Consider the following 27857-nt stretch of genomic DNA (forward strand, 5'->3'; position numbering starts at 1 on the left):
AACAAGTTCCTCGGTCCACCTCCGGAGGCAAGTCTCTAGACTTACGATTATTGCACCTTTACTTATAAAATTAAAACAGAAATGTTGGTGACGCAATTGGATAGCTGGTAATCCGGATGCCTTCCTTCAGGGCTGTCGATGGAGCCGCACGGGGCATGGATATTTTTGGGATTCTGTCTGCTTGACAGTCGGGTGATACTGGTGAACCCAAAAATGAACACCTATGCATTCGTTGGGAACACGCGCCCATCGATCAAAGGACCGACCCCTCCGAGTTTTCTTGTAATCTAAAAATTTCCTTGCAGAGAAACCGGGACAGACTGATAACAACTGGCAATTATTTTCACAAAATTATAAGGTGTAATCCATTTTAATTTATTTCATAGTTATATTTTCGTTAAATGTCAACAACAAAAAACTGACAGTACATAAAACACAAACAGTTACTGCCAGATTAGATAAAATTGATTGAATAACTTGTACAATTTTGCTGAGCTGTTGAATTTGTTTTCCATAGTTTGTTCCAAGAGACAGCAGAAAAAATGACTTTGTATGTGCAGACATATTTTGATTTATGTATTTGCAAAAGACTAATTCCAAAGATGTACAAAAAATGACCGGTAAAAATACACTGCCTTTTGTGTAAAAAGCTAATAAGAGTCCCAAGCATGATGATACAAATATATGAACTTTACTTTTTATTAACTTATTTGATTTTGTGGTATTTGAAGTATTGCTGGTATTTGAAGTTTTGACATTCGCAAAAACACTACGTCCACTTTGAATATTTGGTTCGCACTCAGGATCGGAATATAGAACCGTTGGTGTTTCATTGTCTGAAAAGAAAAAATGTTAATTAATATTATGGTTTGAACAAGGCAAGACCCGGATCAAGTGGGCTTTGCTCTTTTCCCACCCACTCGTGGGAGCTCCAATACAACAAAAACACCGCAACGGAGCTTGACACTCCTGTTGAAGTGCCGGAGGGACCAAGACCATGCCGCAACCTCAGCCTCAACCGGTGCCAAGCTAGTCGGGTAGAGACTGAGTCGGTCCAGGTGAAGCAGGTGACAGACTATATGTATTTTGAGCCGCTTATGTGAACATTAGCACATACATATGTATTTACATATACTTTATTGAACCGTAAGACAATTACCGAACAAATCCGTTTCGCGTGAAGCCGCTCTGCCATTTAATTTTTCAAGACGTATTTTAGCGTCATCCAAAATCTTTTTTCTGCGAAGATCGCGTCTCAAGTTTATATTATTTGTATCAATTAATGGGTCCATTTTAAACGTATGGAAACTTTTGTTACCCCTGCGACTAATATTATGACTGCGGTATTTTCAAATGAATACACCGTCTGCTCAACCAAAATATACCAAAACATACATTTTACACAGTTCCACTAATAGCCTCTGCACACTGAGCACATCTTGTTACAACTATAAGTTGTAGTGAGTGAAGATATATTGTCCCATTTTTAAATGGAAATCTTCACATAAATTTACGTTAATAGTTTATAATAATATTTGAACGTTCTTATGCGTCTTATTGAGTTTTTAATTATATGTCTTAATCAGTCGTATGAAACTATTAAATATTCATATAGTGTAGCCCGATTTGTAGAAAACAAGGGCTATGGCTATTCCAGGCTCCGAAGAGATTGCCAACCAAAATGGAGTGTCCTTTCAGAGATAAGGCAGCAGTCCAACGAGAATGTGGAAGGAACTGTTTTTAAAGAAGTCGTCCTCCAATACCGGCTATTATAATGAATATACCTTATAACAGCACTAGAAAGTGAAATGTTTATACGGTTGTTTATTGACGTGTAACATGTATTTTATAAACTCCCGATCTTTCGAAGATCTCTGCCCATAACGTATTGTAAATTACGCGTCTTGTCGTGTTTAACGCCGACAATGTGTTAAGCTGTATATTTCGCTTGGTGCCCAACCCAAAGTTTGCAAAGTGCATGCTATACGGTAACACTCTTTTGTGCTTGCTCAAAAACTAGAATTTTTAGGAGTGTGTGGAGCTTGGTTGGATGCTTTTTTGTGAAAAGCCCACCCGCCGAAATAATTTTACACACCTCTTAGCTGTATTAAATGTAGTATTGTCTCAGATATTCACGTCAGACATGCACGGCTATCAATGTCTTAAACCATTAAAAAAAACAGTTGACTGACCAGTTTGTCCCTACAGCATGACCGGGTCACAATATTATATCATATTATAACAAAAAAAAATATATATAAAGCAAATTAAAATAGAACTGTATTCCATTGAGAAAATATTGGTAAAATGCACATAATAATATATTAAAATGTATATGAAATGCAATATGCAATAATGTGTATATCGAATATTCCTGCAAGGAGTTATCGACTCAACGAAAGCAACCCTACATATGACGCACGAAGAGAACAAAGATGGCGTTTCCGAGCACACGAAAACTACAGCAAGGTGAATGCTAAGTAAAGATTCTTTTAATATATGTTGAAAATGTCAATAACGTATTGAAATTATTAAATAAAAAGTATGTTTAAAATGTGCAAATTAAAGAAAACTATTCTTATGTAATTCGTCACTGTTAGTTTTCAAGATTAATTTAATAACAAACCTACATATTGACTAGTTGTGCTGAAAGAATCGAAAAATTATTGTTTTACACAAGGTAATTGAAAAATATAATCGAAACTTAAAGATTTATGATCTTTAAAAAGTTGAAATTTATATTATGTGCCTATATTTGTATATATATATACCTATATTTATATATGCAGATATATATGTACATACATATATGTGCGTACACATAGGCTGTGGCTATACATCGGTACTCTCACTGCAACAAGGAACCCCAACATACGTATACCAATTCAATTAACAGGATATTAGCGTGAGTACATTTTATGAACGTCAATCAATTAGTTAACGTAGTGATATTTGTATGGATTTTTTTCCAAATGTTGAATATTTACATGTATGCATGTATATGCACGTAGATATACCACCATTTTCATGGTATAATCAAATATACATTTGTAAATAAATGTATATGTATGTATGTACACTTGTAGGTTTGTAAACAATAGTTACACTTGGTGGAGCCTTTGGAAATATCGCTGAATGTCAGCAATATAATGTGTTTGTACCTGCATTTATGTACATACATATGTAAATATATATGTGATGTGTTCTCAGAATGGAAACATATGTATGTATGTATGGAACAATGTGTTAATATAAACATGCAAATTATTTTTGTAAAAGTTGCAAGCCCTTGCCGAGGATAAGTTTCGATCTGACAGTACAAGTAATTTACATAATGTTTTATTTTTCCTTTGCCATTGTGTATCAGAACTGAATCTCTATATAAAGTAGATAAAATAAAGAATATTAACAGTTAATTTGGTGTAAGGTGCAACGGATCAGCTTAGTACGAGTTCTTGGGTTAATCCTGTTTTAATAAGGCGGCTATAAAGTATGTGTACATACATGAAAACTCTTGTTTTTTTCATTTGACTTGGGATTCCAGCTGCAAATACATCTGAAACACTTTTCTGAATATGTTCCGTTGATTGCAACATTGTCAGTCTGGTTCTGCCTCGATTGAACAGGAGACATCTAAGTCCGCTTATCTATGTTTTTATGGCTTCTGCTTATGCTTCTAACAATCAAATACCGACTTGCAGAAAACTCAATTGTTGTCAGCAAACTAGCCTCACAGTTGTTGGGATTTGCCTTTTTTACGTGACCTTTCATATTTCATGGATTTCGTTTAGCGACTATAAAAACCAGGGTTAAAAACACCAATCGTAATAGAAATTTGACTTTTAATTGTCAGTAATGAATTATTAATAGTTTTATGTGTTGAATAGATACTCAGCCTATTTTTTTAGTTTTTATGAGTCTCAACAGAAAATGCGCTCCCAACAGTCATTCGTCCTTTGCTTCCCTTATCACCAATACATAACAGGTTAAGATAACACCTCAGTGTAAATGTCATATGTATGCATATATAACTATGTTCGTCAAGCATTCAGGATATATATATATATTTAGATCTTATATGTATAAGCAACATTTTGTTTATAAACAAACTTCGTACCAACTCCTCTAGACACTAGTATTCAATATTTTCTATAGTTGATACAGTTTTTTAGCTAACATTTTGAGCGTGTCTTGCGAACTTTTTGTTCGATTTGAACTGAGATTTGGAGAATAAGATTTAACTTTGTTAATAGATCAGCTTAGAAATTACCTGTTGGGGACTTGGAACTAGATTAGACGATCCTGGACTTATAATGGTCGTGATGCTCTTTTCTTCCTTAAGATATAAAAGAAGAGATACTCAGGTATATTTATTCTTGTTGTCGTATACTGAAGTCACTTGTGCGTCGGATGTCGTTTTCGATTTCACAAAAATTCCAAAGAAAACACCTGTTATAGGAATTGTTTTTGAATGTAGAATGACTTTTCAGTTAATTATTAATTTAGCAAGCTGAAAGCCAGCCTACTGTGACAGCCATAAAACAGCTTTTTGGTAGCCTATGCAACATTTTGGTATTGTGTAGTTTTTGGTTTCAATTACGTTAGCGTTTCAGTTTTCCCATTACATCGTATCGATCTCCCAAAACGGACTGAACGAAGCCAGTATCGTCAGAATAACTCGAAGCACATGTTAGTTAAGGACTATATTCGATTTGGGTTCGAAGTGGATGCAGCAAAACATGTTTTGCATTTACACTTTTGTAAAATTTCACTGTTCCACTGTTCACTGTTGATTCATAACTCAAGTGATTCATTGAAGCTCTTGCATTGCACGGGGGCTACTAAAAAATAGTTTAACCAGCTGTAATATTTACTCAAGAGACTTTACTTACGCTCAGTGCTTGGCCAGCGTGCATATTATCTCACAAATGTATGAACGAACGATTGATCTGTAAGAAGTATAGCAAATACATACATATATATATATATATATATATATGAATAAGCAGTAATTTAATATATTTATTTATAACTTAAAAACTGTTTCATTTCAGATCCATTGCCAAATTTCCGTCTTGAATTGTGGTGCAGATATGGCTACCAGTGATGATGAGCCAATGCACTTGTATGAAGTGTTTCAAAACTGTTTCAATAAAATAGCAAACAAACAACCAACGGGCACAGCCGGATCTGACCGTGGAGGTGGTGGGGGTTACCACTCACCTTACGGAAACCTTGGAGTGGAAAATGGCATGTACCCAAGTGATTTTAACTCAGTTCACGATGCCAATGCGGGAAACAATCGCTTTCCCAGCACAACAACACAAGTTGATCAGTATTTTGATTCAGCTGTGACGAGTAGCGGCGCTTGGTGTCCATCCCAAATGAGCAGTGGTAACAATTACATGGGACAAGGCTCTTATCAAAATACTGTTCCACTGACTTGTCATACTTTGGACCAGCAAGTGCATAATGCAGACGGTTTGTCAAGTGGAACAAGTATTGGAATCAATATGGGAAGCGAAAGTGGTCATGCTATGCATTGTCCGGTGTCAACTTCTCTTCCGCCGATGAGTACTTTTAGACCTAATGCCGGTAGTTTGCCCAGCATCAGCGGACAAGCCCCTGTCCATCCACCAGCCATATTCAACTCACCACAGGCACAGGGACACAATCAAAGCCAAGTACAAGTACAAGCACAGCAGCATAGTTCGTTATCCACGGCTGGACCGCATGGTCATCATTCGCTCAATCACACTCCACATTCTCATGCACATTCCCATCACAGTCAGCAAAACAGTCCTGCGGTGCAGAGTGCAGATACATTCAGCGGAGTAAACGCCGGAGTTAATGTGAAAGTGGCTGGAGCTGGTAATTCTTCGGCATCATCATTGCGGCAACAAATGTATTTACCAGCTAATGTAGCTGATCAAAGTATTAGTAGTTTCGGTTCAAATCCTTCTACGCCCGTTAATTCACCACCCCCATTGACGCAATCTGTTGGCGAATCGTCTGTTACTGCTCCAGGTGGGTGGGGCCATTCAGTGTTAAATGGTGGCACAAATCCGAGTTACGTAAACGATATGGTTCCAGTAACTAGCTTACATACAATGGCCTCTGTATTTCAAGGAGTACGCATGGAAGAAAGATTGGATGATGCACTCAACGTACTGCGCAATCATTGCGAGCCCGAAACTATACCAAACGTAAACGTTAACGCATCGATTGACAATATAGATGCAATGTCTTCATTTGTTCCCAATTCCCCTTCGCATCTTTTAAACGTCACCGCCGCAGGAAGTGGAAGCTCTTCTGTCACCAACACGTCCAATTCACTTGTTCATGACGTTCTGTCAATGGGAGCTGCTGGATCATCAGTTCAATCAGTTGGCGAAGATGGATTGGCGCATTTAAAAACAGATCGAACAAAACAATCAAAAAAGCGAAAGGAACATACTGTGACCAACACCATAGCGGCAGTTTGCACCACCTCGAACCTAACCAGCCTAGATGTTTCCGATACAAAGCCAACAAGCTCTATAGAATCATTAAATGCAACCCAATTGCAGCAGCTTTCGCAAGGTGGAAAATCATCAAAAAGACCACGCCGATACTGCTCTTCGGCGGATGATGATGATGATGCAGAGCCGGCTGTTAAGGCGATTCGAGAGAAAGAACGTCGTCAGGCTAACAATGCGCGCGAAAGAATTCGCATTCGAGATATCAATGAGGCGTTGAAGGAATTGGGTCGAATGTGTATGACACACCTAAAATCAGATAAACCACAAACTAAGTTGGGAATTCTTAACATGGCTGTTGAGGTTATTATGACCCTGGAGCAACAGGTTCGCGAGCGAAATCTGAATCCCAAGGCAGCATGTCTTAAGCGGCGTGAGGAGGAGAAGGCCGAGGACGGGCCTAAGCTGAGTGGGCAGCATCACATGATACCGCAGCCACCTGTTGGAGCGTCCGGAAGCAGCTATCACAGCCAATCTGCGCAGCTTGTGCCACCGTCATCACAGACTATAAGTACCATGACCATATCCCTACCTGTTAACAATGCTACCAGCGTCTTACCACCACATTTACATCAGCAACAACAACAATCACAACTCGGACACGGTCAGCTTCCGCAATAGCATGCACTTAGAAACCACGCTGAAATCGCCCCTATCTTCCATAAAACCCCAATGTATTCAAGACTCTACCAAGTACTCATCAAACTCGGAACTCGAGCACGAGCACGAGCATCAGATTTAAAAAACAAATATTTTGGCGTTGCCCTCCAAAATGGAAGTCTCAAGCAACATAGCTCTTTTAAAATGTACAACACTTTTAACAAACATCGCTTAAACGATTGTCAATATGATGACCAGGTTTACTTATTAATATGATTGTATTGTATTGTATATAGCTATTCCACAATTTTTTACCTGGGAAGATATTTTACGTTTCTTAGATAATTTGATTAATTAAATTTGTTTTAATTTTATATCTGTACGATATTACCTTACCGTAGCCATGTTTTTTATACAATTACAGCATACATAACGACATAATTAACTGTAAGTAGTTAAAGAAAACTACAATGTAATGTAAACACATACATAGGCCTATTTCTTTTTATTTCCCAGAGATACAGGAATAAATATGTCCATATTAATTTTTTTATTGGGTTTGTGATTAAAGAACATTTTTGAACGTAAGGGTAATAAAAAAATACTATGGAAGTAATCGTTAATTAAGATTAGCTCATAATTGTTGTATTGTAACTTAAGGCTTCAAAGAAAATTTGTAATATGGTTATCAATTATATAGTTTTCTACTATAGGGAACTGGAATTTGCAAAATATTTGGCGATGAAATATTATCTGGAATGGAGTCACGACGCATGACAGCGAGAGCGCTTCAATTTCAGAAGACTGCAAACAATTCTGAGCTCATATTTACATAGTAGTCAAATCTTAAGTGTGAATTCTAGTGGACCGCAGCCTTTTTGGCCAGGGCTCTTGTGTATATAGCATTAACCCGAAGTTGCCTGAGGTTGCAAGCGACTTATTTCTGAACACTATGCCAAACGATTTGTGGCTGCAATTATTTCGAGCTGAAATGTCCAGTAAAATAAAAATTTCTTTGATGATACTTGGAGATAATGAGATTTCCTGGCAGTTTTACAAATAGTTGCTTGACTTTTGAAGTAATCCATCGTTAAAGGGAAAAATTGCTGTTCTGCTAGTGCAATAGTTGAAAACGATAGGGAACGTTGGGCGACGCGTTCGAACGCGTCACAACGTTATACGCTGTATGTATGAATATGCATACAGTAGGCGGCAAGTATTTATTGCATATCCACCTGCAAATAAGGGACTAGCAATAAGTAATATCTTATAATTTATTTTACGAGAAGCCGTTTAATGGGATGGCCTAACATTTCGCTGCAGTCAGCTGTGACTGCAAACTCATAGCAGAGATCACGCAAGGTGATTTGGATGGAGAGTTATTTGCTTGATGCTTTGATTTTTGTTCCAGTCATCTCCTCTTTTAGGAGTTGTATATACAAGTATATACATATATATAGGGTCGGAAACCTTTCCTTCTGTCCGATGTATGGCCAGTGTGACAGCCGTAATATTGTTTAAAAATATACCGTCAGACCCTCGGTAATATACCTAAATATACCCTTTCATTTTAAAAATATGCCGTAAATACACCCATGAAAAATAATTAATATTTTTTTAAAACCCAGTACTCACATGCGCATAATTTTCTTGAGACCGAAAGTGCTATGTATTTCGCTCTTTGCCCAGTATGAGCGAAATATATTGCACATTTTGCTGGCAAACCTTTTTTCGGATCTGAGTACTAGGGTTAAGCCAATGATTTGAATACTAGACTTTGGGCAGTTCAAAATCCATCCCAGGAATACCATTTTTTTTTTTAATAGATAAGGATATGTACGTATGAAAAAATAAGAAAATCACATTGTATACATGCGTACGTTCATACCTACATACACAATGTCGGGGAATGAACACTTTTTTGAAGGAGCTGAAAAACTTCTTGAAATTTGGTTTGAAGAAACTTCTGATAACAGAAATGATCTGCGAAACATTGCCCGGTATGTGCTGCTGCATTCATTCTTACTTATGTCATTATAAACAAATGCATACTAGGTAGGAGTATTTAATTTAAAGCAGTATTTTGCAATTTACAAAAGACTACGTAATCATGAATGAAGGGCTTTGCTCGCTAAGGAGCTAAGCTTGAGTCTGGATACCCGAATACTTAAAGAGTGTGTGGATACACATATGTACATACATACATATGTACAAATTTCTGTATGAATTAGTTTCGTGGTTTATACTAAGTTGGACTTTGTTGATTCCAAGACGTACTTTTTGCCACACATTCTTATCAGCTTAGAATGTGTTCCATGAACTTTTCGCTTCCATGTTATTAAGGGTGTATAACGATCTTTTAGAACGATTTTGGTAGCTGTTGTAATTTCAACTTCGTTAAACGTATGGGCTTCGCTTCTGGTTGTAGTTTCCGAAAGTTGTATTACATAACACATTTTCAAATTCCTTCCTTAACTAAAGATAACCAAAACCATGCTTAAATTTTCGTTATGCTAATTTTTGGATAGCTTTTTTGGGCTTTTTCCTTTGGGATAGTTCAAAAATATTAAACTTAGTAAAACAATATCAGAAATAACATCGAGATTGATCGAGGCTTAGCGTAAGGGGCTATTTGGTGGCAAAAAGTTCCGTCTGTCTCTGATTCATGTGCGTTTATTCGAAATATTCGATTGATTTTGCGCATTAACAGCGCAAGTTTCGCTAATGAAAACAAAAAACAACTGATCTAAGTATAAAATTGTGCCGTCTAAAATATTTCTGAGGAAGGAAAAGTTAAAACTCGCAAATTTAAAAAGAAACTGCTGAGCCCTTCAAATAGATGAGAAAAAGCTGCTTATTGTTGCTGAAAACTCGGCCAATTTTTACAAGAAAATTCTTGTAATGTTATAAAATAGGCAATAATATTTTAATAAACCAAAAGATATCTAGTTAAATTTTTAAAACTGTTTATTTATGAAGGATTTGCTATTTAAGAAGAGGTGTGAAAAAACGTTCCTTGTAGCTTCAGCCTGCGTGCTGGAGTTTCCCAGTGAACATCCTTTTAGTTTTGCTCCACCGCAGATAAAAGAATCAAGTGTCTTTCGATAATCTAATTATATGAACGCTTATAATTTCAGATGTGATTGGGAGAATGTGCTGAGCCATGTAAATTGCGAAATAATAAGTTTTTCAAAAAACGATTTAATTGACGCTTTTGTGTTGAGGTAATTTGTATGCACTGTACTCATAGAATATAAGATTTGATTTGATTTGATTTGGGTAAAGTCTAGTAAGTACCACTGACCATAGGATGTGTGAGTTCATACAAGGAAACTGTCTTAGTTGAGAGTACCCCAGTCAGCTGATGCAAATCTATATGAATATAAGCAACGAGCACCCACATTTGCTTGTGTGTTGTTGAAACGAAGACACCAGATGATGTACGTAGACTCAATTTATTTTTGTAGCATATATGGCCATCGTATTTCATGTAAATAATTCTTCACTAACAAATACATATGTAAGTATGTTATTTAAATCATGCTTGTAAATGATTTAAATTTATTTGACTTCACTTCATCAGGACTTACTTTCTGAAGTTATTTTTATACGGGAAAAGTTGCTTCTTTTTTTTAAGTCATAAGAATAATGGGAAATGGTGCTGCACTCCTAATGGTTCAGTTGGGTGTGGGTGTGTTGCGTGTCAGGTTTTGCTCACATCCTAACATGTTTATGGCGATTCTGGCTTTCAGCTTAAATGATTAATATTTAATTAATTTCAGCGAGAGTAGCATGTTTGTATCAAAACGAAGATGGATACTAAAAACTTGTGGGACAACAACTCCACTTAAATGCTTAAGTGAATTGATAAGGCTGGCCAGTTTAAATGGGTACAACATAATTACAGACCTCTTCTATTCACGAAAAAACTTCATTCGACCGGATGCTCAGGTTAGAAACTTGTTTCAAATGTGAAATTATTTATTATTGGTCTATCATTCAGGTGTCACCACATAAAGGATTTACAGAGGAAGTTTCGTATCTTGACACTCTTTTTCCAAATGGAAGATCATATTGTTTAGGTTCTATGAACTTGGAATGTTGGTATCTTTATACCTTTAGTCGTTCCGATATGAAATTAACAGGACCAGGACACATAACGGATGAGTTCCTCGATGCTGATCCTGATCAGACTATTGAAATTCTTATGCAGAATCTTGATGTAAACGCTATGTCGGTCTTTAATAAAAAGAACACCACAAGCGCATCTGAAGCGACCTCGGTATAAAGTCATTGAGCAATTGTTGTTAAACAATTTAACATTTCTGGTGTTCTTTAGATTTCTGGAATTGATAAGATCTTGCCAAGTATGCATATTGACGATTTTTTGTTTGATCCTTGCGGCTACTCCATGAATGGAATAAATGAAAGGGTAAAACAATACTAAAATAATACATGAAAAATTCTGCCAAATTGATTGATTAGGGAGAAATCGTCCCCATCCTTTCCTGTTAATATATTTAAGAGCTAACACCTTCAAAAGGAAGTGCAGAACTATTTATGCATTTTTAATTATTCTTTTACTGGAAGGAAATATTTATGTACAAATTTATCTTAATTGTTGTTTAACTACAGGGAGAATATATGACGATTCACATCACACCAGAAAATTTATTTTCTTATGTAAGCTTTGAAACTAACGTGGCACTGACAAACTACAGGAACCTTATAAATCAAGTTATCAATACATTCAAGCCGGGAAAGTTTATCGTTACAATTTTTGCAAACAAGGTATGTTCTGGGGGTTCTGGACATCGTTTTTCACCATAGTACGTTGGAGGAACTATGAATTAAAATAAAAAAACTATTTTGTATAATTACAGTGCTCTTTGGCGTATGAGACTATGAAGGAGTTGGAAGTTGAATATTCTAAAGAGTCGCATTGGAAACGAACGGACATGCAATGTTGTAATTTTCCGTCATACAATCTACTTTTTGCACAATATTCTTATAATGGAAAAAATAATTGTAAATGAAATTGTAGTGTACGAGTATATGGATTTAGATGTCTAGGCACTTGTAATGTTAATTTTTTTAATAAATGCAATCGAAAATAATCATTGAAGTTATAGTTATTGTAACGTTATCCTTCTTTATCAGCGGTGGGCTGGCTTTTTCAATTTGGTAACCGTCCAACAACATGATGATGATAATGAGGACACAGCGGAACAAACAGAGGAAAGCGTTTGCCCATTGCAGACTGTCAACCGGTGGTCTGCTTACTCGGAGTAAATGTTAAAGCCGCACTGCCCAGGGCATTATTCGTTAACTCTCTTATCTTTCTAATTTTATTTACTCAGCGCCCACAAATAATAATGTCTGATGATTCTGATTTCTTTTATGCAAAATGTGAATTTTTAACAGATTTAATTTTGAATCGCCTAGTACTCTGAGCCGAAATCAGACATCCTATGTACATATTTGTACTTTTTTTAAAATCAATATCCCACAACTTATTACCAACTTATTATGTAACGACTTGCTTTTTTTTTTATAATTTGTTGCTATTGGGCTTGTTGGCTCCGTATACCAGACCTAGGTTACATTATGATATTTATGTTTTTTCGTGCTGAAATATGCCGGACGAAATCAAACCCAAGTTTAGGCTGGAGTGATGGGCCGACTAGGACTGAATAAGAATTTATTTTGTTGTTCCTTTTCCGGCACACTGATTCAACCAAGCACTGCTCTACACGGTATAATAATACATTTGGGTTAGCATGTTATTCAAATCAACATCCAAAAACTTATATTTCATTGTTTTAATCACGCCGTGCTTCACCTACTCACTAGTCCATAATAAAGTCCGTGAAAGTTGAAGTATTGAAAGCTCGGAAAATTCTCCATGCGATGCGTATATATACATCATACACTGTATCCAAAGCGTTCACAAAATTCGCTGACTTTGGCCACCTCTTTTTGCCACTGTGCGAGGGTCACTCTGTATAATCTGTTATTAATTCCACCTAATTCCTATTAAAGCCACCTGATAATTTGCTGCCACTATACCTAGAGAAGAAGCCAGAACACGGCCAAATGACTGTTTTCTACGCATGTTTCTGAATGTTTTTGTTTCTTAGTTCGCTTTGGTAAAACAAATTTGTCCTTGACTGACGATGAAATTTTGTTGGGGACATTTTATTTGTATTAAAGATTTCAACGCATTCCATTTTATTAAAATCGCGTATTTCTAGAATTCGATTTAATGTAGTCTGTATTTAAGGTATGACTTAATTTATTTTTTCTTAATAGTTTTCTACGTTATCTTAAGTATTATGTGCTTGCAAATGTAATCTTTAGATCCTAATCAACGCATGTTCAGTTAATATCGTAAAATAAATAATTGAACGATTATCAAAGCTACACATTTTTTAAGGGGACAGATCGAAAACGATCATAGGCTAATTTTTGTTTGTTTATATATTTCCAGTATTACTTAAAATTGTAATAATATTTACGCATAGTACTATCATGCCAATAGTTGTCGCGTCTTCTGATATTTTTAGAACCGGTGATTTCCCACTGGCGAACGAGATCTGAAACGGCATCCTCCTTGTCCGCCGCTACGTCCATAGCTCGTGCTGTTGCCACTACTGTAGCGGCTGCCATCGCGGCCTCCACCATAGACGTCACGACGACTGAACCCGTTACTACCGCTATCTCTTCCGCTGTAGCCAGCACCAGAGCGCCCAGAGCTATAACCACGCTCAGCATGTCGGCTACTGGAACCACTCGAACCTCGTACTTGTCTGAATCCACCGTTGCTACTGTTTATGCTGTGTCTACCGAAATCTCCACGACGACCACGTTCACTGGATCCACCACGCCTACTTTGGCGTGGCCGGCCCTTTGAAATTTCCACACGTAATTGGGAGCCCAAAAGTTCCGAGCCGTTCAAAATATCACATGCTTTTTCGGCATCATCCCGATGTTCAAATTCCACAAATGCGAATCCAGGCGGATTGAACGCAATCCAAACAGAATTAAGCTTCCCATACTTGGTAAATTCTCCTTCAAGGTCGTCCTTCTTGACTTTGTCAGTTAAATTACCAACATATACTCTAGTTCCACGTTGATCGGTCATACTTGTCATTGCACAGGTATATTTTATGTTCCTTTATGAAAAATCAATACGTTTTCACAACCCTGCAAACGAGCGTTTGTATGTATATCAATTTTTAAGAGTAACTCCACTACATTCATAATAGGCATGAGAGCACCTATTTGGAACACTGAAAACGAAGAAAAAAAAATTTTTCTTTTAATACCATGGATCAGGGGGCTTCAGTTTTCACTTTTGCGATTCCAACGAAAACGGTATGTTTTCATTTTTTAAGGTAATCCAGCTAACGATAGCTTTCGGCAAACGACTTTTTTTTTTCATTCTCCCATTGCTTATGGTTGACTTTAAATAAACAGTTTCATGGCTTCATTTGAGGTAAAACTACAACGGGAAGTTCGGATGTAAGATGATAATAAGCATATCTGACGAGAGGTTACATATGTTCCATTACGAAATTCAAAATACACCGTCAGTTGTCTAATAGCCTTTTTACAGTTGAGCTACCGGCTGTTCCCACACAGCACACGTATGAGGAACGGCTGGAATATTGGACATATGTGAAAATCTTTTTAATGAGAAAAAAATATTTAAAACAAAATTTGCTTGAACATTTTCTTATATTATGTCTGGGACGTTTTAACGTTTTTCTTGGACATTCAGTTAATTTATTTGATCTTGGATGCTCTCTATTTGCTGATCAAGGTTCGGAAACTTATACACACTGGTATCGAATAAAAACCAGTATGGTTTTCTGTTTGCCAGCGATTTATGATCTCTGTACACTGTTTTTCTTGTGGGTAAGGTACGAATTTTTGTAAACCTTTGGTCGGCACGCAGGCTCTCACACAAAGTAAAAAAACGTTTCATGCTTCTCTACTGTCGCAGCCGACGAGCAATTGTGCATAGCCCATATGAAATTGTTTCTGTGCCGCTCTCTCTGATTCGTTTCGTAAAATGTTTACGTTTTCAAACCAGAAACATTTTCTCGATGGTTTTCGATATCGATAATAAAGTGGCGGACGAATGTTTAAAAAAGGCAACCTTAATATTATAAACCTTGTGTTTATAAATATTTTCTAAAAATATGAACGTCTACACTAATTTTAATTGGTTTTGCATATATTTTACCATCAGCGCAGTTGGCGTGTCAAACCAAGAGGATTATTGTGCAGAGCTTTCTACACAATCATTAAGCCGGATTTTGGGTCAAGCTTTTAATCCTCGCTATATGAGTATAGAGCCGCCAGGAGGATCGCATGATGAAAACCACAATTTGGGATATAAAAGATCGTCATATGATATACCATTTTATGCAGACAGAGATGTCGTTTCATTGGGAAACTTTCCGGCTTGGGAGACGGACCACTTTGCATATTTTGGAAAAAGAGAGGAAACCATAAAAGGCAGGAAGATCCGCATTAGAAGTGCTGCTGTCGAAAGAGGTGGAAGTCCAAAGACTGACGTTTTTAAACACCGCCCGTGGGAGTGCTCATCACAGATTAATTGGATTGATTTGGGACTAAATTATTTTCCGCGTTATATACGTTCGATTGAGTGTATTTCTAGAAAATGTTGGTATGGACACTTTAATTGCAAACCAAAATCGTTTACCGTTAAAGTTCTGCGCCGGAAAAGTGGCTCATGCATTCAAATAAACGATAAATTAGTTTTAATTACCGCGGAAAAATTTAAAAACGATTACACGCAGCTCTGGATTTGGGAGGAAATAGCAGTTAATTTCTGTTGTGAATGTGTTATGCTATACTTATAGCTCTGTTTAATAGAATTCACAATATTTAAATATACAATTTTTAACAAAAGACTTTAATAGCGTTGGGAACAACAGATAGCTTAATAGGCCTTGCATCATATTCCTCTCCGTCAATTGAATATGAATCGTTAGTTGATTCTCCGTTTGGATATAGCTGGATAGTTCGACTTCTCAGTACTAATTGTGGTACAATTGAGCTACATGTAATGCTTGGAATAGTTTTAATAAAATTCCATCCTGGTTGTAATGAGCTTATGAAATTAGTTTCCAGCTCGGAAAAGTCCTCATTGTTTTGAATACAAGTAATGTCAATTTGATTGGCTTCCATCTTTCCGTTCAGCTCATTGCTGCACTCGCTATTTTTAATTAGCTGTTTTTGGCTTTTTACGTTCCGGCGGTTAGAATTAACAAGTTTTCCAAAAAAGGATTGTTTCAGAACTGTGCTCTCATCTTTAGGAATCTCAAAGCAGTCGGCGCATCCTGAGCAAGGAGGCGTGTACACGTAATCAGTCACTAAGCTCCAGTTCTTCGAAAATAATTTGCTAAAGGCAGCCACATAGTGTCTAATTGGACCAAAATACCAATATTTTTCTTTGGTCGAGTCAATATCCTTCAACAGACCCCATGAAAATCCATTTAGTCCGAATATCGGCTTTAACTGTTTCTCACTGTCAGCATCGTCATTAATAACGTCATAACGAATTACACTCTGATACATGAATTCTTCTCTTAGCATTGGTAATAATGCACTACATAACGATTTGATGTAATCCAGCTCACTTTGAACGCTATAATGAAAATATTTATGGAGAGGTTGATTAGTGCGTCCCAGGGGAAGAATTGTGATGGGGCAACGATTTTCATTTCTTCGCATTAGGCCGGTGACAACCTCTGATGAGGTGCCATCTCCACCTGCAATAACAATTGCATCAGGTAGAACAGCCATTTCTTCAATAAAAGCTTTGGCATGTCCAATGTGATTGGTTCGAAGTAGCTCAACAGAATAGCCGGCTAAATGCAATATCGGCTCGCAATACTTCTTGAACTAGAAAAGAAAACATATAAATAGCATTTTGTGGAATTATGTACATGTTATTTACTTACAGTTTTCTCCGATTTTTTGTTGTTGGCGATGGGATTGATTACGACCAACACTTTTTTCGTAGATGGTACAGTTTTACATGAAGAAGATAATTTGGTAGAAAATTCCCGCATGTGTTGATTAATGCTGCAATTAAGATGGTTATAAGGATACATTTTGTTAAATTTCGTATACTTACTCGATATGTGTCTTAAGCGAGCTGAGTGCATAACCCGAAACAGCAGCAGCAAATGCACTCTTCTTCCAATTATTTCGAATTACTTTCAAAAAGTTCATTTTCATTAATAATTATAATTTCCAACTTGATATAATGTTATGTTTTGAGTTATGAAGCAAGGAAATATTTTTGTCAAGATAGTGTTGCGAAGTTGTCGTTGTTTGTAGTGAAAGGAACACAAAATGAAAAAAAAAACTGAAAAGTTATGGTGATTCATTAAATTTTAAACATGATATTATACACGGATGAGCTGTATATTTTGTAGAAAAATTAAGGCATATATTTCACTTTTCAAGCAGGTTTTCATTTTTTTCCTAATATTACTATGTGTAGAAAAGTCAGGGAAGTTATTTTTATGAAACCGAAAATAAATGTGTTCCAGTACAAACTGATTGCCAGCGGCTGTTCGTCGGGAAGGGCACAGATATATAAAACAACCAATTCTACTAGAAAAATGCTAGACCCTAAAGAAATATAGAAATATTCTGTTATCCGCCGTGTAAAACCCAGTACACAAATGAGCTACATTTTGTGTCGACAGAAGGTGCCATATATTTCACTCTGGGCGCAGTGTGACCAAAGTGGGTCTTGTTTGTTTACAAAATAATTGCGGTTTAAATTTTATTTTTGTATGAAAGCAAGTACTGTGGCGTAGGAGTGTATTATATGAGAGTAGATGTAAAGCTTGTAGGACAAGAACACATGAAAAAAGTGCTGCATTCTTTTATAAATCCGTTCAGGGGGGACAGAAATACAACAAACATATATTTTATATGAGTATATGAGAAAATGAATACGGTATTCGTATGAACAGGTATAATTTCATACCGTTTCCATGGAAATATAATTTATTAGCGCATCTGAGTACTGGATTATAATATACAGCTTAAAGCAGATTTGGCGATTAGATTATCTAGATCATTACCATTATAGTTTTTATGACCTGGAAAACATTAATTTATTCTAATGTAATGTATCTAAAAACATTAATGTATTCTAATGTAATGTATCTATCTTATGATAGATTCGTAATAATAATAATTGTAATTATTAACGTTTACATTTTGGATTGCATTTATAGATAATAGTGAGTCAGAAGAGTTTATAAAATTTACACTATTGTAAAATAAAAATTTGCTTCAAGTGTAGCCATATTTTAAGCCGTGAAAACTTAGTACGTAATATCCATCTGTGACGGTGGAAAAATACATTATATCGTTTATAGTTTTTGCAGTCTGATTTATCCAGCTGTATAGATACATTTAAGAGACTCATTCTGTTTGTATAAAGAATTGGGGGTAATATTGAGGTTTAGATGTGAATGGACCGTGTGTATTGTTACGCTTGGTAATTTATATCATGCTTTTTTTAGCATGAAAGAAAACTTAACAAGGGTATAAGAACACAAAAAACGGGCAATTTCAGTTGAAAATCAGAAATCAGAAATCAAATCAAATCAGAAATATTGTATGGCTTAGAACAAATTGTGTTCTTTTAAACTGCAACGAACCAGCTTTTGATTGAGTAAGAATGAGAACGAAGAATGAGTAAAAATAGAATCATACGTTGTACATATGTATGCATGAATGTACATATGTACATATGTATGTACCTGGAAAATGAAGTACCCAAAAAAAGTTGAATAAATGTTTGGACACAGAAATAGTTTTCCACTTTGTGTGCTCATATCACATAAGCTAAAAGTCTGATTCTCTTGATAGTTGAAATACTGATGTTTGTTTTCATTGTATTCAAAAAACTCACAAAATTCTTCGATTTTTACAATCTCGTTTCAGCCAAGGCCCCACTGTGCAATAGTTCGTTATTCGAAATTTATATTTTCGGATTATAATGCATCAAATATTCTCTAGATTTTCTTGTTGTATCAAAGTTTGTTACATGAAAATTTGTTCAGTTATTATTATGTCTTAATTAAGCAATGTACGATAGACCCACTGTGCGATGGTGAATGGGATAATGGGGTTTATCTGTTTATTAAGAAAAACATAGCCCTTGAATTGAGTAAACAATATCGCCAGCTGCCAGAATTCCACCCCTCTCCAATAAACTTAAACGAAACCTCAAGCGCTCGTTTACATCGAATTCAGCTGCAAGCCAAACGGCAACATTGTTTTATCCAAACTGAGGGTGCACAGAACACTTGAATATACATGTACATGTACATAAATCAAAAGCCACTTTATTGCAGTTAGACGCTCAGAAGTAGTCATGCCAGACCACTCAAAACGAGCGAGAATTTTATATGTACACGGTACTTCCAGAGTAAAAAGGTATATTGTGTAAATGGACGAGTGGACATATTTATTTATGATTAACCGAAAAATGAGTCCCTTTTGACTCCCTTAATTTCGAATTTATTAATTAAAATGAATATTAAAAATGGAAAATATTTCAAACGAAAACGAACCGTTAACTTGGTTAGGATTTCCTTTTACCTCTGAATACTGGATATCAAATGGCCTTTAGTTCTTTCGAGTTCTGTCTTCTAAGTGTATACATCCATACATATATATGCATGGATATTATGTATGTTTTGTGTATATTTTCATTTACATACAGCACTTGCAAAGCTTGCCATTGGTCTATGAGGTGATAGAGTATAAGAACGCATGCCATTGGTTGATATTGGGGGTGGATATTTCCATACACTCTTGTTCAAGTTATAGCTTCCACCAATTCGCGTGCAAAGTAAACATTCTGTATTCTTCAGTTTCCTTTTAGCCAGCAGACAAGTTTTCGGATTAGTTTCAACCGCAAAAAAATCAACCTAATTAACGCTTAAGCAAAACTCATCCCACTCCAACTGAAAGAATTGTACCTAAAAAATGTCGAAATATCCCAACTGTGTCGGCCAAAAGTCAACTTACTACAGCACAGTATACAATGGATCTGCTGTTATGGATGTAAAATGTAAATGATACAAGAACATCTAAATGTTCTTCGAACTACTTTCCACAATCGGTTTGATCATTTATTTCACCAGAAAGAAAATTTAAAAAGTAAAAAAATAGACGTCCATAGAAATAATGTAGTGTACGTGTAAATGTATGTACGTTTTTTTCGTACTGATACTTACAAGCTGATGAAATTTAGAAGAGTTTAGGCCCTAAACTTTTGGGATATACATACATATATTTGTATTAGTTTTGTGGTAAATGTGCATTTCTGATCCCAATAATAATATGTCTATCGTTTTTTACATCTAGTCTCAGACTATAAGATCTAAACCAGATTGGTTTTGTGTGCAGACTTCTTGACTCCTCCAGACTCCAGACCAAAAATGTGTGGCGTTCAAAACTTTAAGGAACTTTTAAAGCGCAGACTCATAAACAATGACCATGTCTGCACGATTGCTGAATCTGGATCAGATAAATATTATTGACTTCAGAAGAATGTGAAAATAAATGTTCCGTGGCTGCGCTACCCCCTTTCATGCTTTCACTTTCTGAATTTAAAATATTTAAAAATGGAAACAGATAAAATATTATCAAATTTGAGTGACTGCGGAAAAGGTTTAAAGTTACCCCACGTTACTAAATGTTGGAAGAAAATATATGTATATTCTAAATTTGCTTCCTATCGACCTCAAACTTTTTTATTGTTGAAACTTTAATATTAACCAATTCGGCGCACCTGCCATTAAATGATTCTTGCCCTACCACTCGATACCTGCACATCGTCGCCGCCAGGATTAGGCATTCAATAAGACACCCCCATTAACCGACTAGCCTCTAAAATATGGTACGGCCTTCTACGACCTAACCAACCTGACTCTAATGCCCTCTCCCTCGTTCCTACATACCTTGTGTTCGCGAACGTTCTACCGCTGTAATATTTGTATGTACAATGTATGTAGATACGTACACTACATAATAAATGAGGAGGAACTTTGTGAGACGCGCTGGAACGCTCCACATCTTATGCTCCACATCTATGCTATGCACTCAGTCAGTAGCTCAGTCACTGTCTGAAACGACTTGATTATTTTTTAATTGTTCTGTGTGTGCCTGTTGGGAATATTCGTTCTTATCTTTTTGGTCTTAGGCTTTTTGCTAGTGCATTTAAATTGCCATATAACTAAATTTGTAAATTTTTAAATATTTCAATAATTTTTAGATAGTTTTGTCATTTATTTAATAGAAATTTGTTTATGTAAAACAAATTGTAGGTTCTAAAAATATTCAGGAACAAAGATATATACCAATAAATCCCTATGGTCTGATGGCAACTCCAAATGTTCGGATAATTAAAAAACGAAATACAGCAAATAAAAAAGAGCGAAGACGAACACAAAGTATAAACAGTGCTTTTTCCTACCTTCGCGAACAAATTCCAAACGTGCCATCAGACACGAAACTATCCAAGGTAAGATTCTTACTGCTTAAATCCTGTTAATAATGAGCTTCAAATTTCAAATATGCTTCGTATAATGTACATAAAGATTTAGAAAGCCCGAAAACTAACCATAAACATCTTTGCTGATGCAAAAATAAATATAAATATTTATAGTTCAAATTTATGTTGTTTTATCTTTATAAATAGGCATTTCCGTGTCGATTTCTGCACTTTAACCTATTTTAAAATTAGATTCGTATAACTAATTATTGCACATTCAAAAAATAAATTCGGTTTGCACTCGTTTTCCCAAATCGCTTTATTGCAATCCATTAAGATGGAAAAAATGGATGGAAAAAATTCAAAGAGACCGAATAAAGCTTAAGTTAACGGTCCATTTAAATTTTTCCTGTACTTCATTATTGTAATTGCTTCGCAGCAGCGTTAGAAAATGCTACCCTACTCTGTAGTTTTTCTGTTTTGCTGTAGTTTTATCGGTAGCAATAGCAGGAGCAATATCAAGAACCAAAGTAGCTCAGAGCTGCGAGCAAGATGAGAGCTGAGCCAACAAGGAGGAACGTTTTGAGACTTATATACCCTTATATACCATTCATACCCGGTACATATGTATGTACATACAGCTCACTGATTAGTGACTAACTGTGTCTGGGCCGCTAGCACAAATTACGGGCCGAAATGAAACAAAATCGACCAAATGTGTGTATATTAAGTAGGTCTGCGAATAGGTCGTAAAGTATTTTTGACATTTTAATCACGGTTTAATTTTTTTGTATCAAGTTCTTCTTTGCATTAGTTGTAAGTGTGCTTTTTCGACATAATCTATAAATCATCTGTGTGATTATTCAGATGTTTATGAATTTCGAAAATTAGTTTAATAAATAAAAATATAGTCCGTTATCTGTTAATATGTGTAATGTACATGCAAATATTATATCAGTTCTACAATACTAAAGCACCATACTACTTAATTCTATTGTAACAGATTAAAACATTGAAACTGGCAATTTTATACATAAACTACTTAGAGGATGTTCTGGATGGAGAACAGGATGAAAAAGGCGTTTTTCTGGCAGACCTTAATTCGACACATCGTAAAACATGTAGCGATCAGAATAAGTCCCTAAATAGTGATTTTCACGTAAGATTAATATTTACATTATATATAATTATTTGAGGTCTTTTTGCGCTGCCGCCCGCCTGTTATTTGTGTTATATTTTAATAAATTAATTTTTTTTAATTGTTTGACTATTTGCTCAAATAAGCTCACATTGATACGTACTGTATATAGCTCAAAATGTTCACGATCATTTTTTTTGCGTTTGACGCGACTGTATTCGTTTAATGCTATTTGAAGTAGTGGTAAAAATTATATATGTATACCGGACTGTGCTCCTAATATCGCTAGACCTCGATGTTCTTCGTTTAATCAAAAAATGTATCTATGAGCTAAGCAACGTCTCACAATGTTCGTCCTCGTTTTTTTGTGTACCCCCACCGCCATCCTACACCTTTAAATTCCGTACCAGCAACAGGTTAAAGATTGTCAATAATCAAAATATTAAACAGTCGCACCGAAAAATAAAGTAATAAAATGTGCTCTTGTTTTTTTACAGAATATTCGAATACCGACTAATGGAAGAACAGGTTGGCCACAGGATGTTTGGGCTTCTGAGCTTAATCCTGATCAAAACTAGACTTAACTGTATTAAATTAATGATTAATTATAAAAAAACATATCCATTTTTTATTGGAAACTCAGTGGGGATACGAAATTGGGGATCAAATGCAGGTCTATGCCAAATCGACACTGACAACGGAGAGTGGTAAAACATGCAATCTAAGAATTCATGGGTAAGAACTCAAAAAAGATACACACGGATCCGTCTCCCGAGACCTAAGTGTAATAAAGTCTGCGAGAAACCCGGTTTCGCCGCTCAGTTGAACCTGACAATTTGAATTTGTTGCGCCACTTATATATATGTAGGTACATATATATATTTTATGACGGATCGGCCAATGCGCACTCCATAATAAACTGCCACATGATCCCGACATCGCTCCAGGTAAATTTATCCTGTTCAGCTGCTTATTCATGATCGTCATTCATCTGTCACTTTCTTCCTTTTCTTCGGATTTTGCTTGCCAAGCTTTTGCATGGAACATCCCTGGGCTCCTCTACCTTGCTTTCTGTCCGCCCTTCGGAGGTGGTCCCATGCTCGCCTGCTTATTAGATTTTCCGTTCGAGTTGGGAGAGTACCATCATTTGCTTTCTCAGTAATTCTTTTCGAATCTGATAACTCATCTGAATTTGTTTTTGAACAAAAACTATCCCTGATTTGGTAGACAAACATTTTAGCGATTCTGAATACTAGGCTTTACAAAGATAATCTGTTAAAGTGCGAATTGCATAATTGGATAAATCCATTCCTCAACAAAATTGGAAAGTATTAAATGTACTGAACTAAAAGTGGTATAATTTAAACACTATTTTTTATTATTTTATTTAAACGATTGTGAAGTGACATAATGAAATTGTCTAATGATTTATAAAATATTTAGGGATTAACGGTATTTTTGCATCATTTCATCCGTAAAGCTCTGCCGATGCGCAGATAGGGAGAGGTTTACAATATCCTCTCTGCCATCTATCCGTCAGGCGCCACCACATGAAGATTTCTTAATAGTGGGATGATATTGACCACAGGATTTCAGTTCAGTGAAAACTTCCGTAAAAAATCCAGGCTCTGCATTTATTTTTAGCATTTTATCGCTCAGTTTGTTCACAATCACCAGACACCTGCAATAAAAATGGCCAACACAATAAAACTATGAGTAACTATGAATTAAAACGAGGAGGAATGTTGTGAGACGCGTTCGTACGTGTCCATTTGATTAGATTTATAAATAAAAAACTGGTTTAATTTTACCTGTCCCAAAACTTATCCTTTGAGTCTTCAACTAAAAACGGCTTAAGAGGATAACTTATTTCATTTCCCATGTATGAGTATGATAGATACAAGCAGGTTAGCACAGAAGCTTGCAGATCCGATTCTTTAGATTCCTCTCCATCAACCAAATCACGAACTAGCATATACACAAAAACAACATTTGCCGGGTTAATAAATGCGACATCCTAGAGAAAAAAAAAATCTTTTATTAGTTTTATTGAATAAGCAGGTGTCGAAATTAAGTAATATTAAATATACAATGGTGCCGCAGAGATAGCGCGCGGAATGGGAATCTCCCATACATTTCAGCGGTGCCACAGAATTCAGAGCGATTTAGCGTGTTCACAAACCAAATTCGAACTGAGGCAGGCTAAGGGTTTAAAACTTAGCTGGTGTTGCCACCTTCCGTGATTCAAATAGCCTAGACTCTTATTAGTTTTATCATATTACAACAATAGGTTTGGAACTTGATTCTAATTTGAAATAAAATAGTTGATATTTCGAAGCCTTACTTTATAATTTTAATCAAATAAGAATCTAAATAACAAAATCGGATTCTCCAACAAATTTAAAATTTTAGGAGCCTAAAAATATCCAGAAAGATATACATAAGTATGTAGAAAAACACTTGTGGATGTTGATTCCAAGAAAAATATTTAAATACTTTAAGGCTCTGTAACACTCAGCTTAACTTACCTGCCATCCTTGCAACAATAAACTTCGATCAACTGCTCTAAGCCACATCACAGCATCGCCAGCATCGAAGTTACTAAGTCTTTGGCAGCGACAATGTAGAAAAATTCCTAAACACTTCAGCAATTCTGATGTAGATGCCTGAAAAATAAATACATCATCTTTTTAGTTAAGATACAAATTGATGATAAGTATCTGGTCTCTGTAAACATCTTTCTGCTCCATACTTTTAGCAAGGAACACACATAAGAGTCGTGTCGTTCTACATGGCACACGACAGCCATCGACAGCGAGAGGGGGATATAGGCCCCCTGATGGGATCCGACGCCAAAGGGCGGACACAAGTGTAAGGTGTGATCCCCTTTTGAGCTTGAGCTTGAGATACTGGCAGTGGGAATTGAATAGAGTAGAATTAAAAAAAAAACTGCTAGCATGTCTCAAGGCAAAAATTGTCTTCATCTCTCTTCATGGGTTCGAGACTAAAGCTTTGATTTGCACTGGCCCATAAAATATTGCCAAGAAAAAACATAATAAAATAACTGATCTAATATTAGGAAACATAGAGTCCACCACTTACAAAAAATTGCCTCCTTAACTGTACTTGCACAACTACACCATTACCTTTACCCATTCACTTCACCTTAATATCATTATTAATTATATCCTTTCCTTAATATCAGCGAGCGAAGCCGCAGAGTGCTTTGCTAGTATTTTAATACATTTTTACACTTTTTTAGTCTACATATATTGGGTATTTACCTGAATTACAGTTTTTCGAGGAATCTGATTATTGTTTTTGAACTGCATTGAAGATGGTTGCATTTGCTGTGGCAGGGTTAGCGTCAAGGGCTGTTTTTGAATCAATTTATTGTGATTACATATTGAGTTTTTGTTATTAACTTTGATGGAGTCCTTGACTTTAGAAGGGTTTTGAGATTTGGCTGTTCCCGTTCCTGAATCTTCTCGTATATCCTGTGCTTGATTGTAGTTCGGTTGATTATGCTCTTCTATTCGATTGCATTGTTGTTGGATGTTTCGATTCTTATCAGACGATGATGCGAAAGTGGACTCTAAAAACTGTGACTTAAAGCAGGCTGTGGGCAGGTTTGCACATTTATTTTTGTTATCAACTTTCTTCTTATTATGTGATGTTGATAATTTTTTCCAAGACAGTGCATTAATAAAAATTGAATGTTTCTTTAGATTTTTATCAATAGAAATCTTTTCTGATTTAATGGCTCCATTTTCGTTTTGTGTATCCAAAACATTTGTTATAGTATCTTTAGACGTGTTGGACAAATTGTGTAAGTGGTGAGAGCCCAATTGGGTTTGAGCCTGCAAATGAATATTGACTCCAGCATAGGTACCTTGTTGTCCTATAATATTCTTTGACAGTTGATGGCATACCGATTTTTTATTCTCTCGGTTTTTAGCATTATTCAATTGCTCATACGAATAATTGTTTAGATGTGAATCAATTGATCCACTACTAACATTTTCGTTTTTTATATCATTTGAATGGTTATATTGAAAATTTGGTTGAGATGAATATATTGGATGACGATCCCGAGGATTAAAACTCAACACAGTTCCCATATTGACTGAAAAAAACACACACATTTAAAAATCAATACTAACTGCTAACCTTTATTAATATATTTCAAACAAACTTAAAGCTTTTTTTAACTTTTTTTAAAGAACTTTAACGACAAGAATATTACCTCCTTATTTTTATAATCACGTACTCGTAAACACATATATATTTTTATATATATTAAAATATATTATATAATTAGATGTACAAAAAAAACTGTCACTTGAGCATGAAGGAATTTTTAAAACGTAATTTGGTGTCCCCTTTTATAATGGCATATCTGGTTGTTGAAAAGAAATCATTTTTTAAATAATTACAACACAAACTTCCAATTTTTCAATTGTTAATGACAGTTTTTATTTGTAACACAATCCACTGAAATACACATTGCACAGCTTGAAAATCGATATCTTCTATGCGCAGGCTCGTGTCGGACAGTACTTGTGGGGGTAGTTATTCCTGTGCTGTGTGTTTCAGGTCATGCTCAGTAGGAACAAGGATATAATATGGATATTCTAACATCAAAACAGATTTGGAGGAGTAGCATTACTTATCCAAAAACCGAATCAACATACAAAGAGCCACATAAATGAAGACTTTGAAGGAATCGCAGCTGAAATAAAATGAATGAAAATGGTTACAGTTTACTTAGTATATATTACAACCAACAAAACCATCTCATCAAAACTACACAATACTAGTAACAGGAGATCTAGACGGATGCCATCTAATCGAATGGCAATTCAATCCCGTCTCAATCGCTTAATTCATGGAACGATCACTGCTTACTCGTTTCAATGTTGAAATTCACCAAAATCACCACCCTCAACACTTTCACTAGCGTAGACCAAACCCTTTGCTCCCCCTCCTTAACGGAAGCGAGCACTTTCGAATTCTCACTTCCCTCTTCCCT

The 27857-nt window shown here is 35.7% G+C and overlaps 7 protein-coding genes across 9 annotated transcripts; 4 read left to right on the plus strand and 3 right to left on the minus strand.

Moving 5' to 3' along the window:
• Nucleotides 1-2420: 2420 nt before the first annotated feature.
• LOC117584732 (protein daughterless) lies at nt 2421-7852 on the plus strand. Its single transcript, XM_034273802.1, has 3 exons — nt 2421-2680; nt 2790-2905; nt 5055-7852. Exon 3 carries the CDS (start codon nt 5094-5096, stop codon nt 7137-7139), a length of 2046 nt encoding a protein of 681 aa, XP_034129693.1. The 5' UTR covers nt 2421-2680; nt 2790-2905; nt 5055-5093; the 3' UTR covers nt 7140-7852.
• Nucleotides 7853-8975: 1123 nt separating this feature from the next.
• On the plus strand, nt 8976-26830 carry LOC117584736 (S-adenosylmethionine decarboxylase proenzyme). 2 transcript variants are annotated; one of them, XM_034273807.1, is made up of 8 exons: nt 8976-9118; nt 10256-10342; nt 10901-11069; nt 11122-11400; nt 11458-11550; nt 11754-11909; nt 12002-12163; nt 26818-26830. In XM_034273807.1, exons 1-7 carry the CDS (start codon nt 8991-8993, stop codon nt 12152-12154), a joined length of 1065 nt encoding a protein of 354 aa, XP_034129698.1. In that variant the 5' UTR covers nt 8976-8990; the 3' UTR covers nt 12155-12163; nt 26818-26830. The 2 variants fall into 2 exon arrangements, with proteins under 2 accessions (XP_034129698.1, XP_034129699.1); XM_034273808.1 differs by lacking the exon at nt 10256-10342 and having other exon boundaries at nt 9003-9118.
• Nucleotides 13375-14349, minus strand: LOC117584738 (RNA-binding protein Rsf1). Its single transcript, XM_034273811.1, has one exon. The coding sequence runs from the start codon at nt 14269-14271 to the stop codon at nt 13681-13683; it is 591 nt and encodes a 196-aa protein (XP_034129702.1). The 5' UTR covers nt 14272-14349; the 3' UTR covers nt 13375-13680.
• Nucleotides 15264-16061, plus strand: LOC117584737 (protein trunk). The gene has a single exon (XM_034273809.1). The coding sequence runs from the start codon at nt 15326-15328 to the stop codon at nt 16010-16012; it is 687 nt and encodes a 228-aa protein (XP_034129700.1). The 5' UTR covers nt 15264-15325; the 3' UTR covers nt 16013-16061.
• LOC117584734 (acylglycerol kinase, mitochondrial) lies at nt 15979-17448 on the minus strand. Its single transcript, XM_034273804.1, has 3 exons — nt 17293-17448; nt 17117-17240; nt 15979-17057 (listed from the first exon to the last, which is right to left on the minus strand). The coding sequence occupies exons 1-3, from the start codon at nt 17394-17396 to the stop codon at nt 16053-16055; spliced, it is 1233 nt and encodes a 410-aa protein (XP_034129695.1). The 5' UTR covers nt 17397-17448; the 3' UTR covers nt 15979-16052.
• Nucleotides 20042-23423, plus strand: LOC117584739 (heart- and neural crest derivatives-expressed protein 2). 2 transcript variants are annotated; one of them, XM_034273812.1, is made up of 4 exons: nt 20044-20262; nt 21521-21717; nt 22691-22846; nt 23323-23423. In XM_034273812.1, the coding sequence occupies exons 1-4, from the start codon at nt 20178-20180 to the stop codon at nt 23401-23403; spliced, it is 519 nt and encodes a 172-aa protein (XP_034129703.1). In that variant the 5' UTR covers nt 20044-20177; the 3' UTR covers nt 23404-23423. The 2 variants fall into 2 exon arrangements, with proteins under 2 accessions (XP_034129704.1, XP_034129703.1); XM_034273813.1 differs by lacking the exon at nt 22691-22846 and having other exon boundaries at nt 20042-20262.
• On the minus strand, nt 24166-26951 carry LOC117584733 (cyclin-dependent kinase 5 activator 1). The gene is made up of 4 exons (XM_034273803.1): nt 26110-26951; nt 25354-25491; nt 24637-24842; nt 24166-24506 (listed from the first exon to the last, which is right to left on the minus strand). Exons 1-4 carry the CDS (start codon nt 26944-26946, stop codon nt 24362-24364), a joined length of 1326 nt encoding a protein of 441 aa, XP_034129694.1. The 5' UTR covers nt 26947-26951; the 3' UTR covers nt 24166-24361.
• Nucleotides 26952-27857: the final 906 nt, after the last annotated feature.

This window comes from Drosophila guanche, unplaced genomic scaffold, assembly GCF_900245975.1.
Source record: "Drosophila guanche unplaced genomic scaffold, DGUA_6, whole genome shotgun sequence".
In the NCBI taxonomy this organism is placed as follows: Eukaryota; Metazoa; Arthropoda; class Insecta; order Diptera; family Drosophilidae; genus Drosophila; species Drosophila guanche.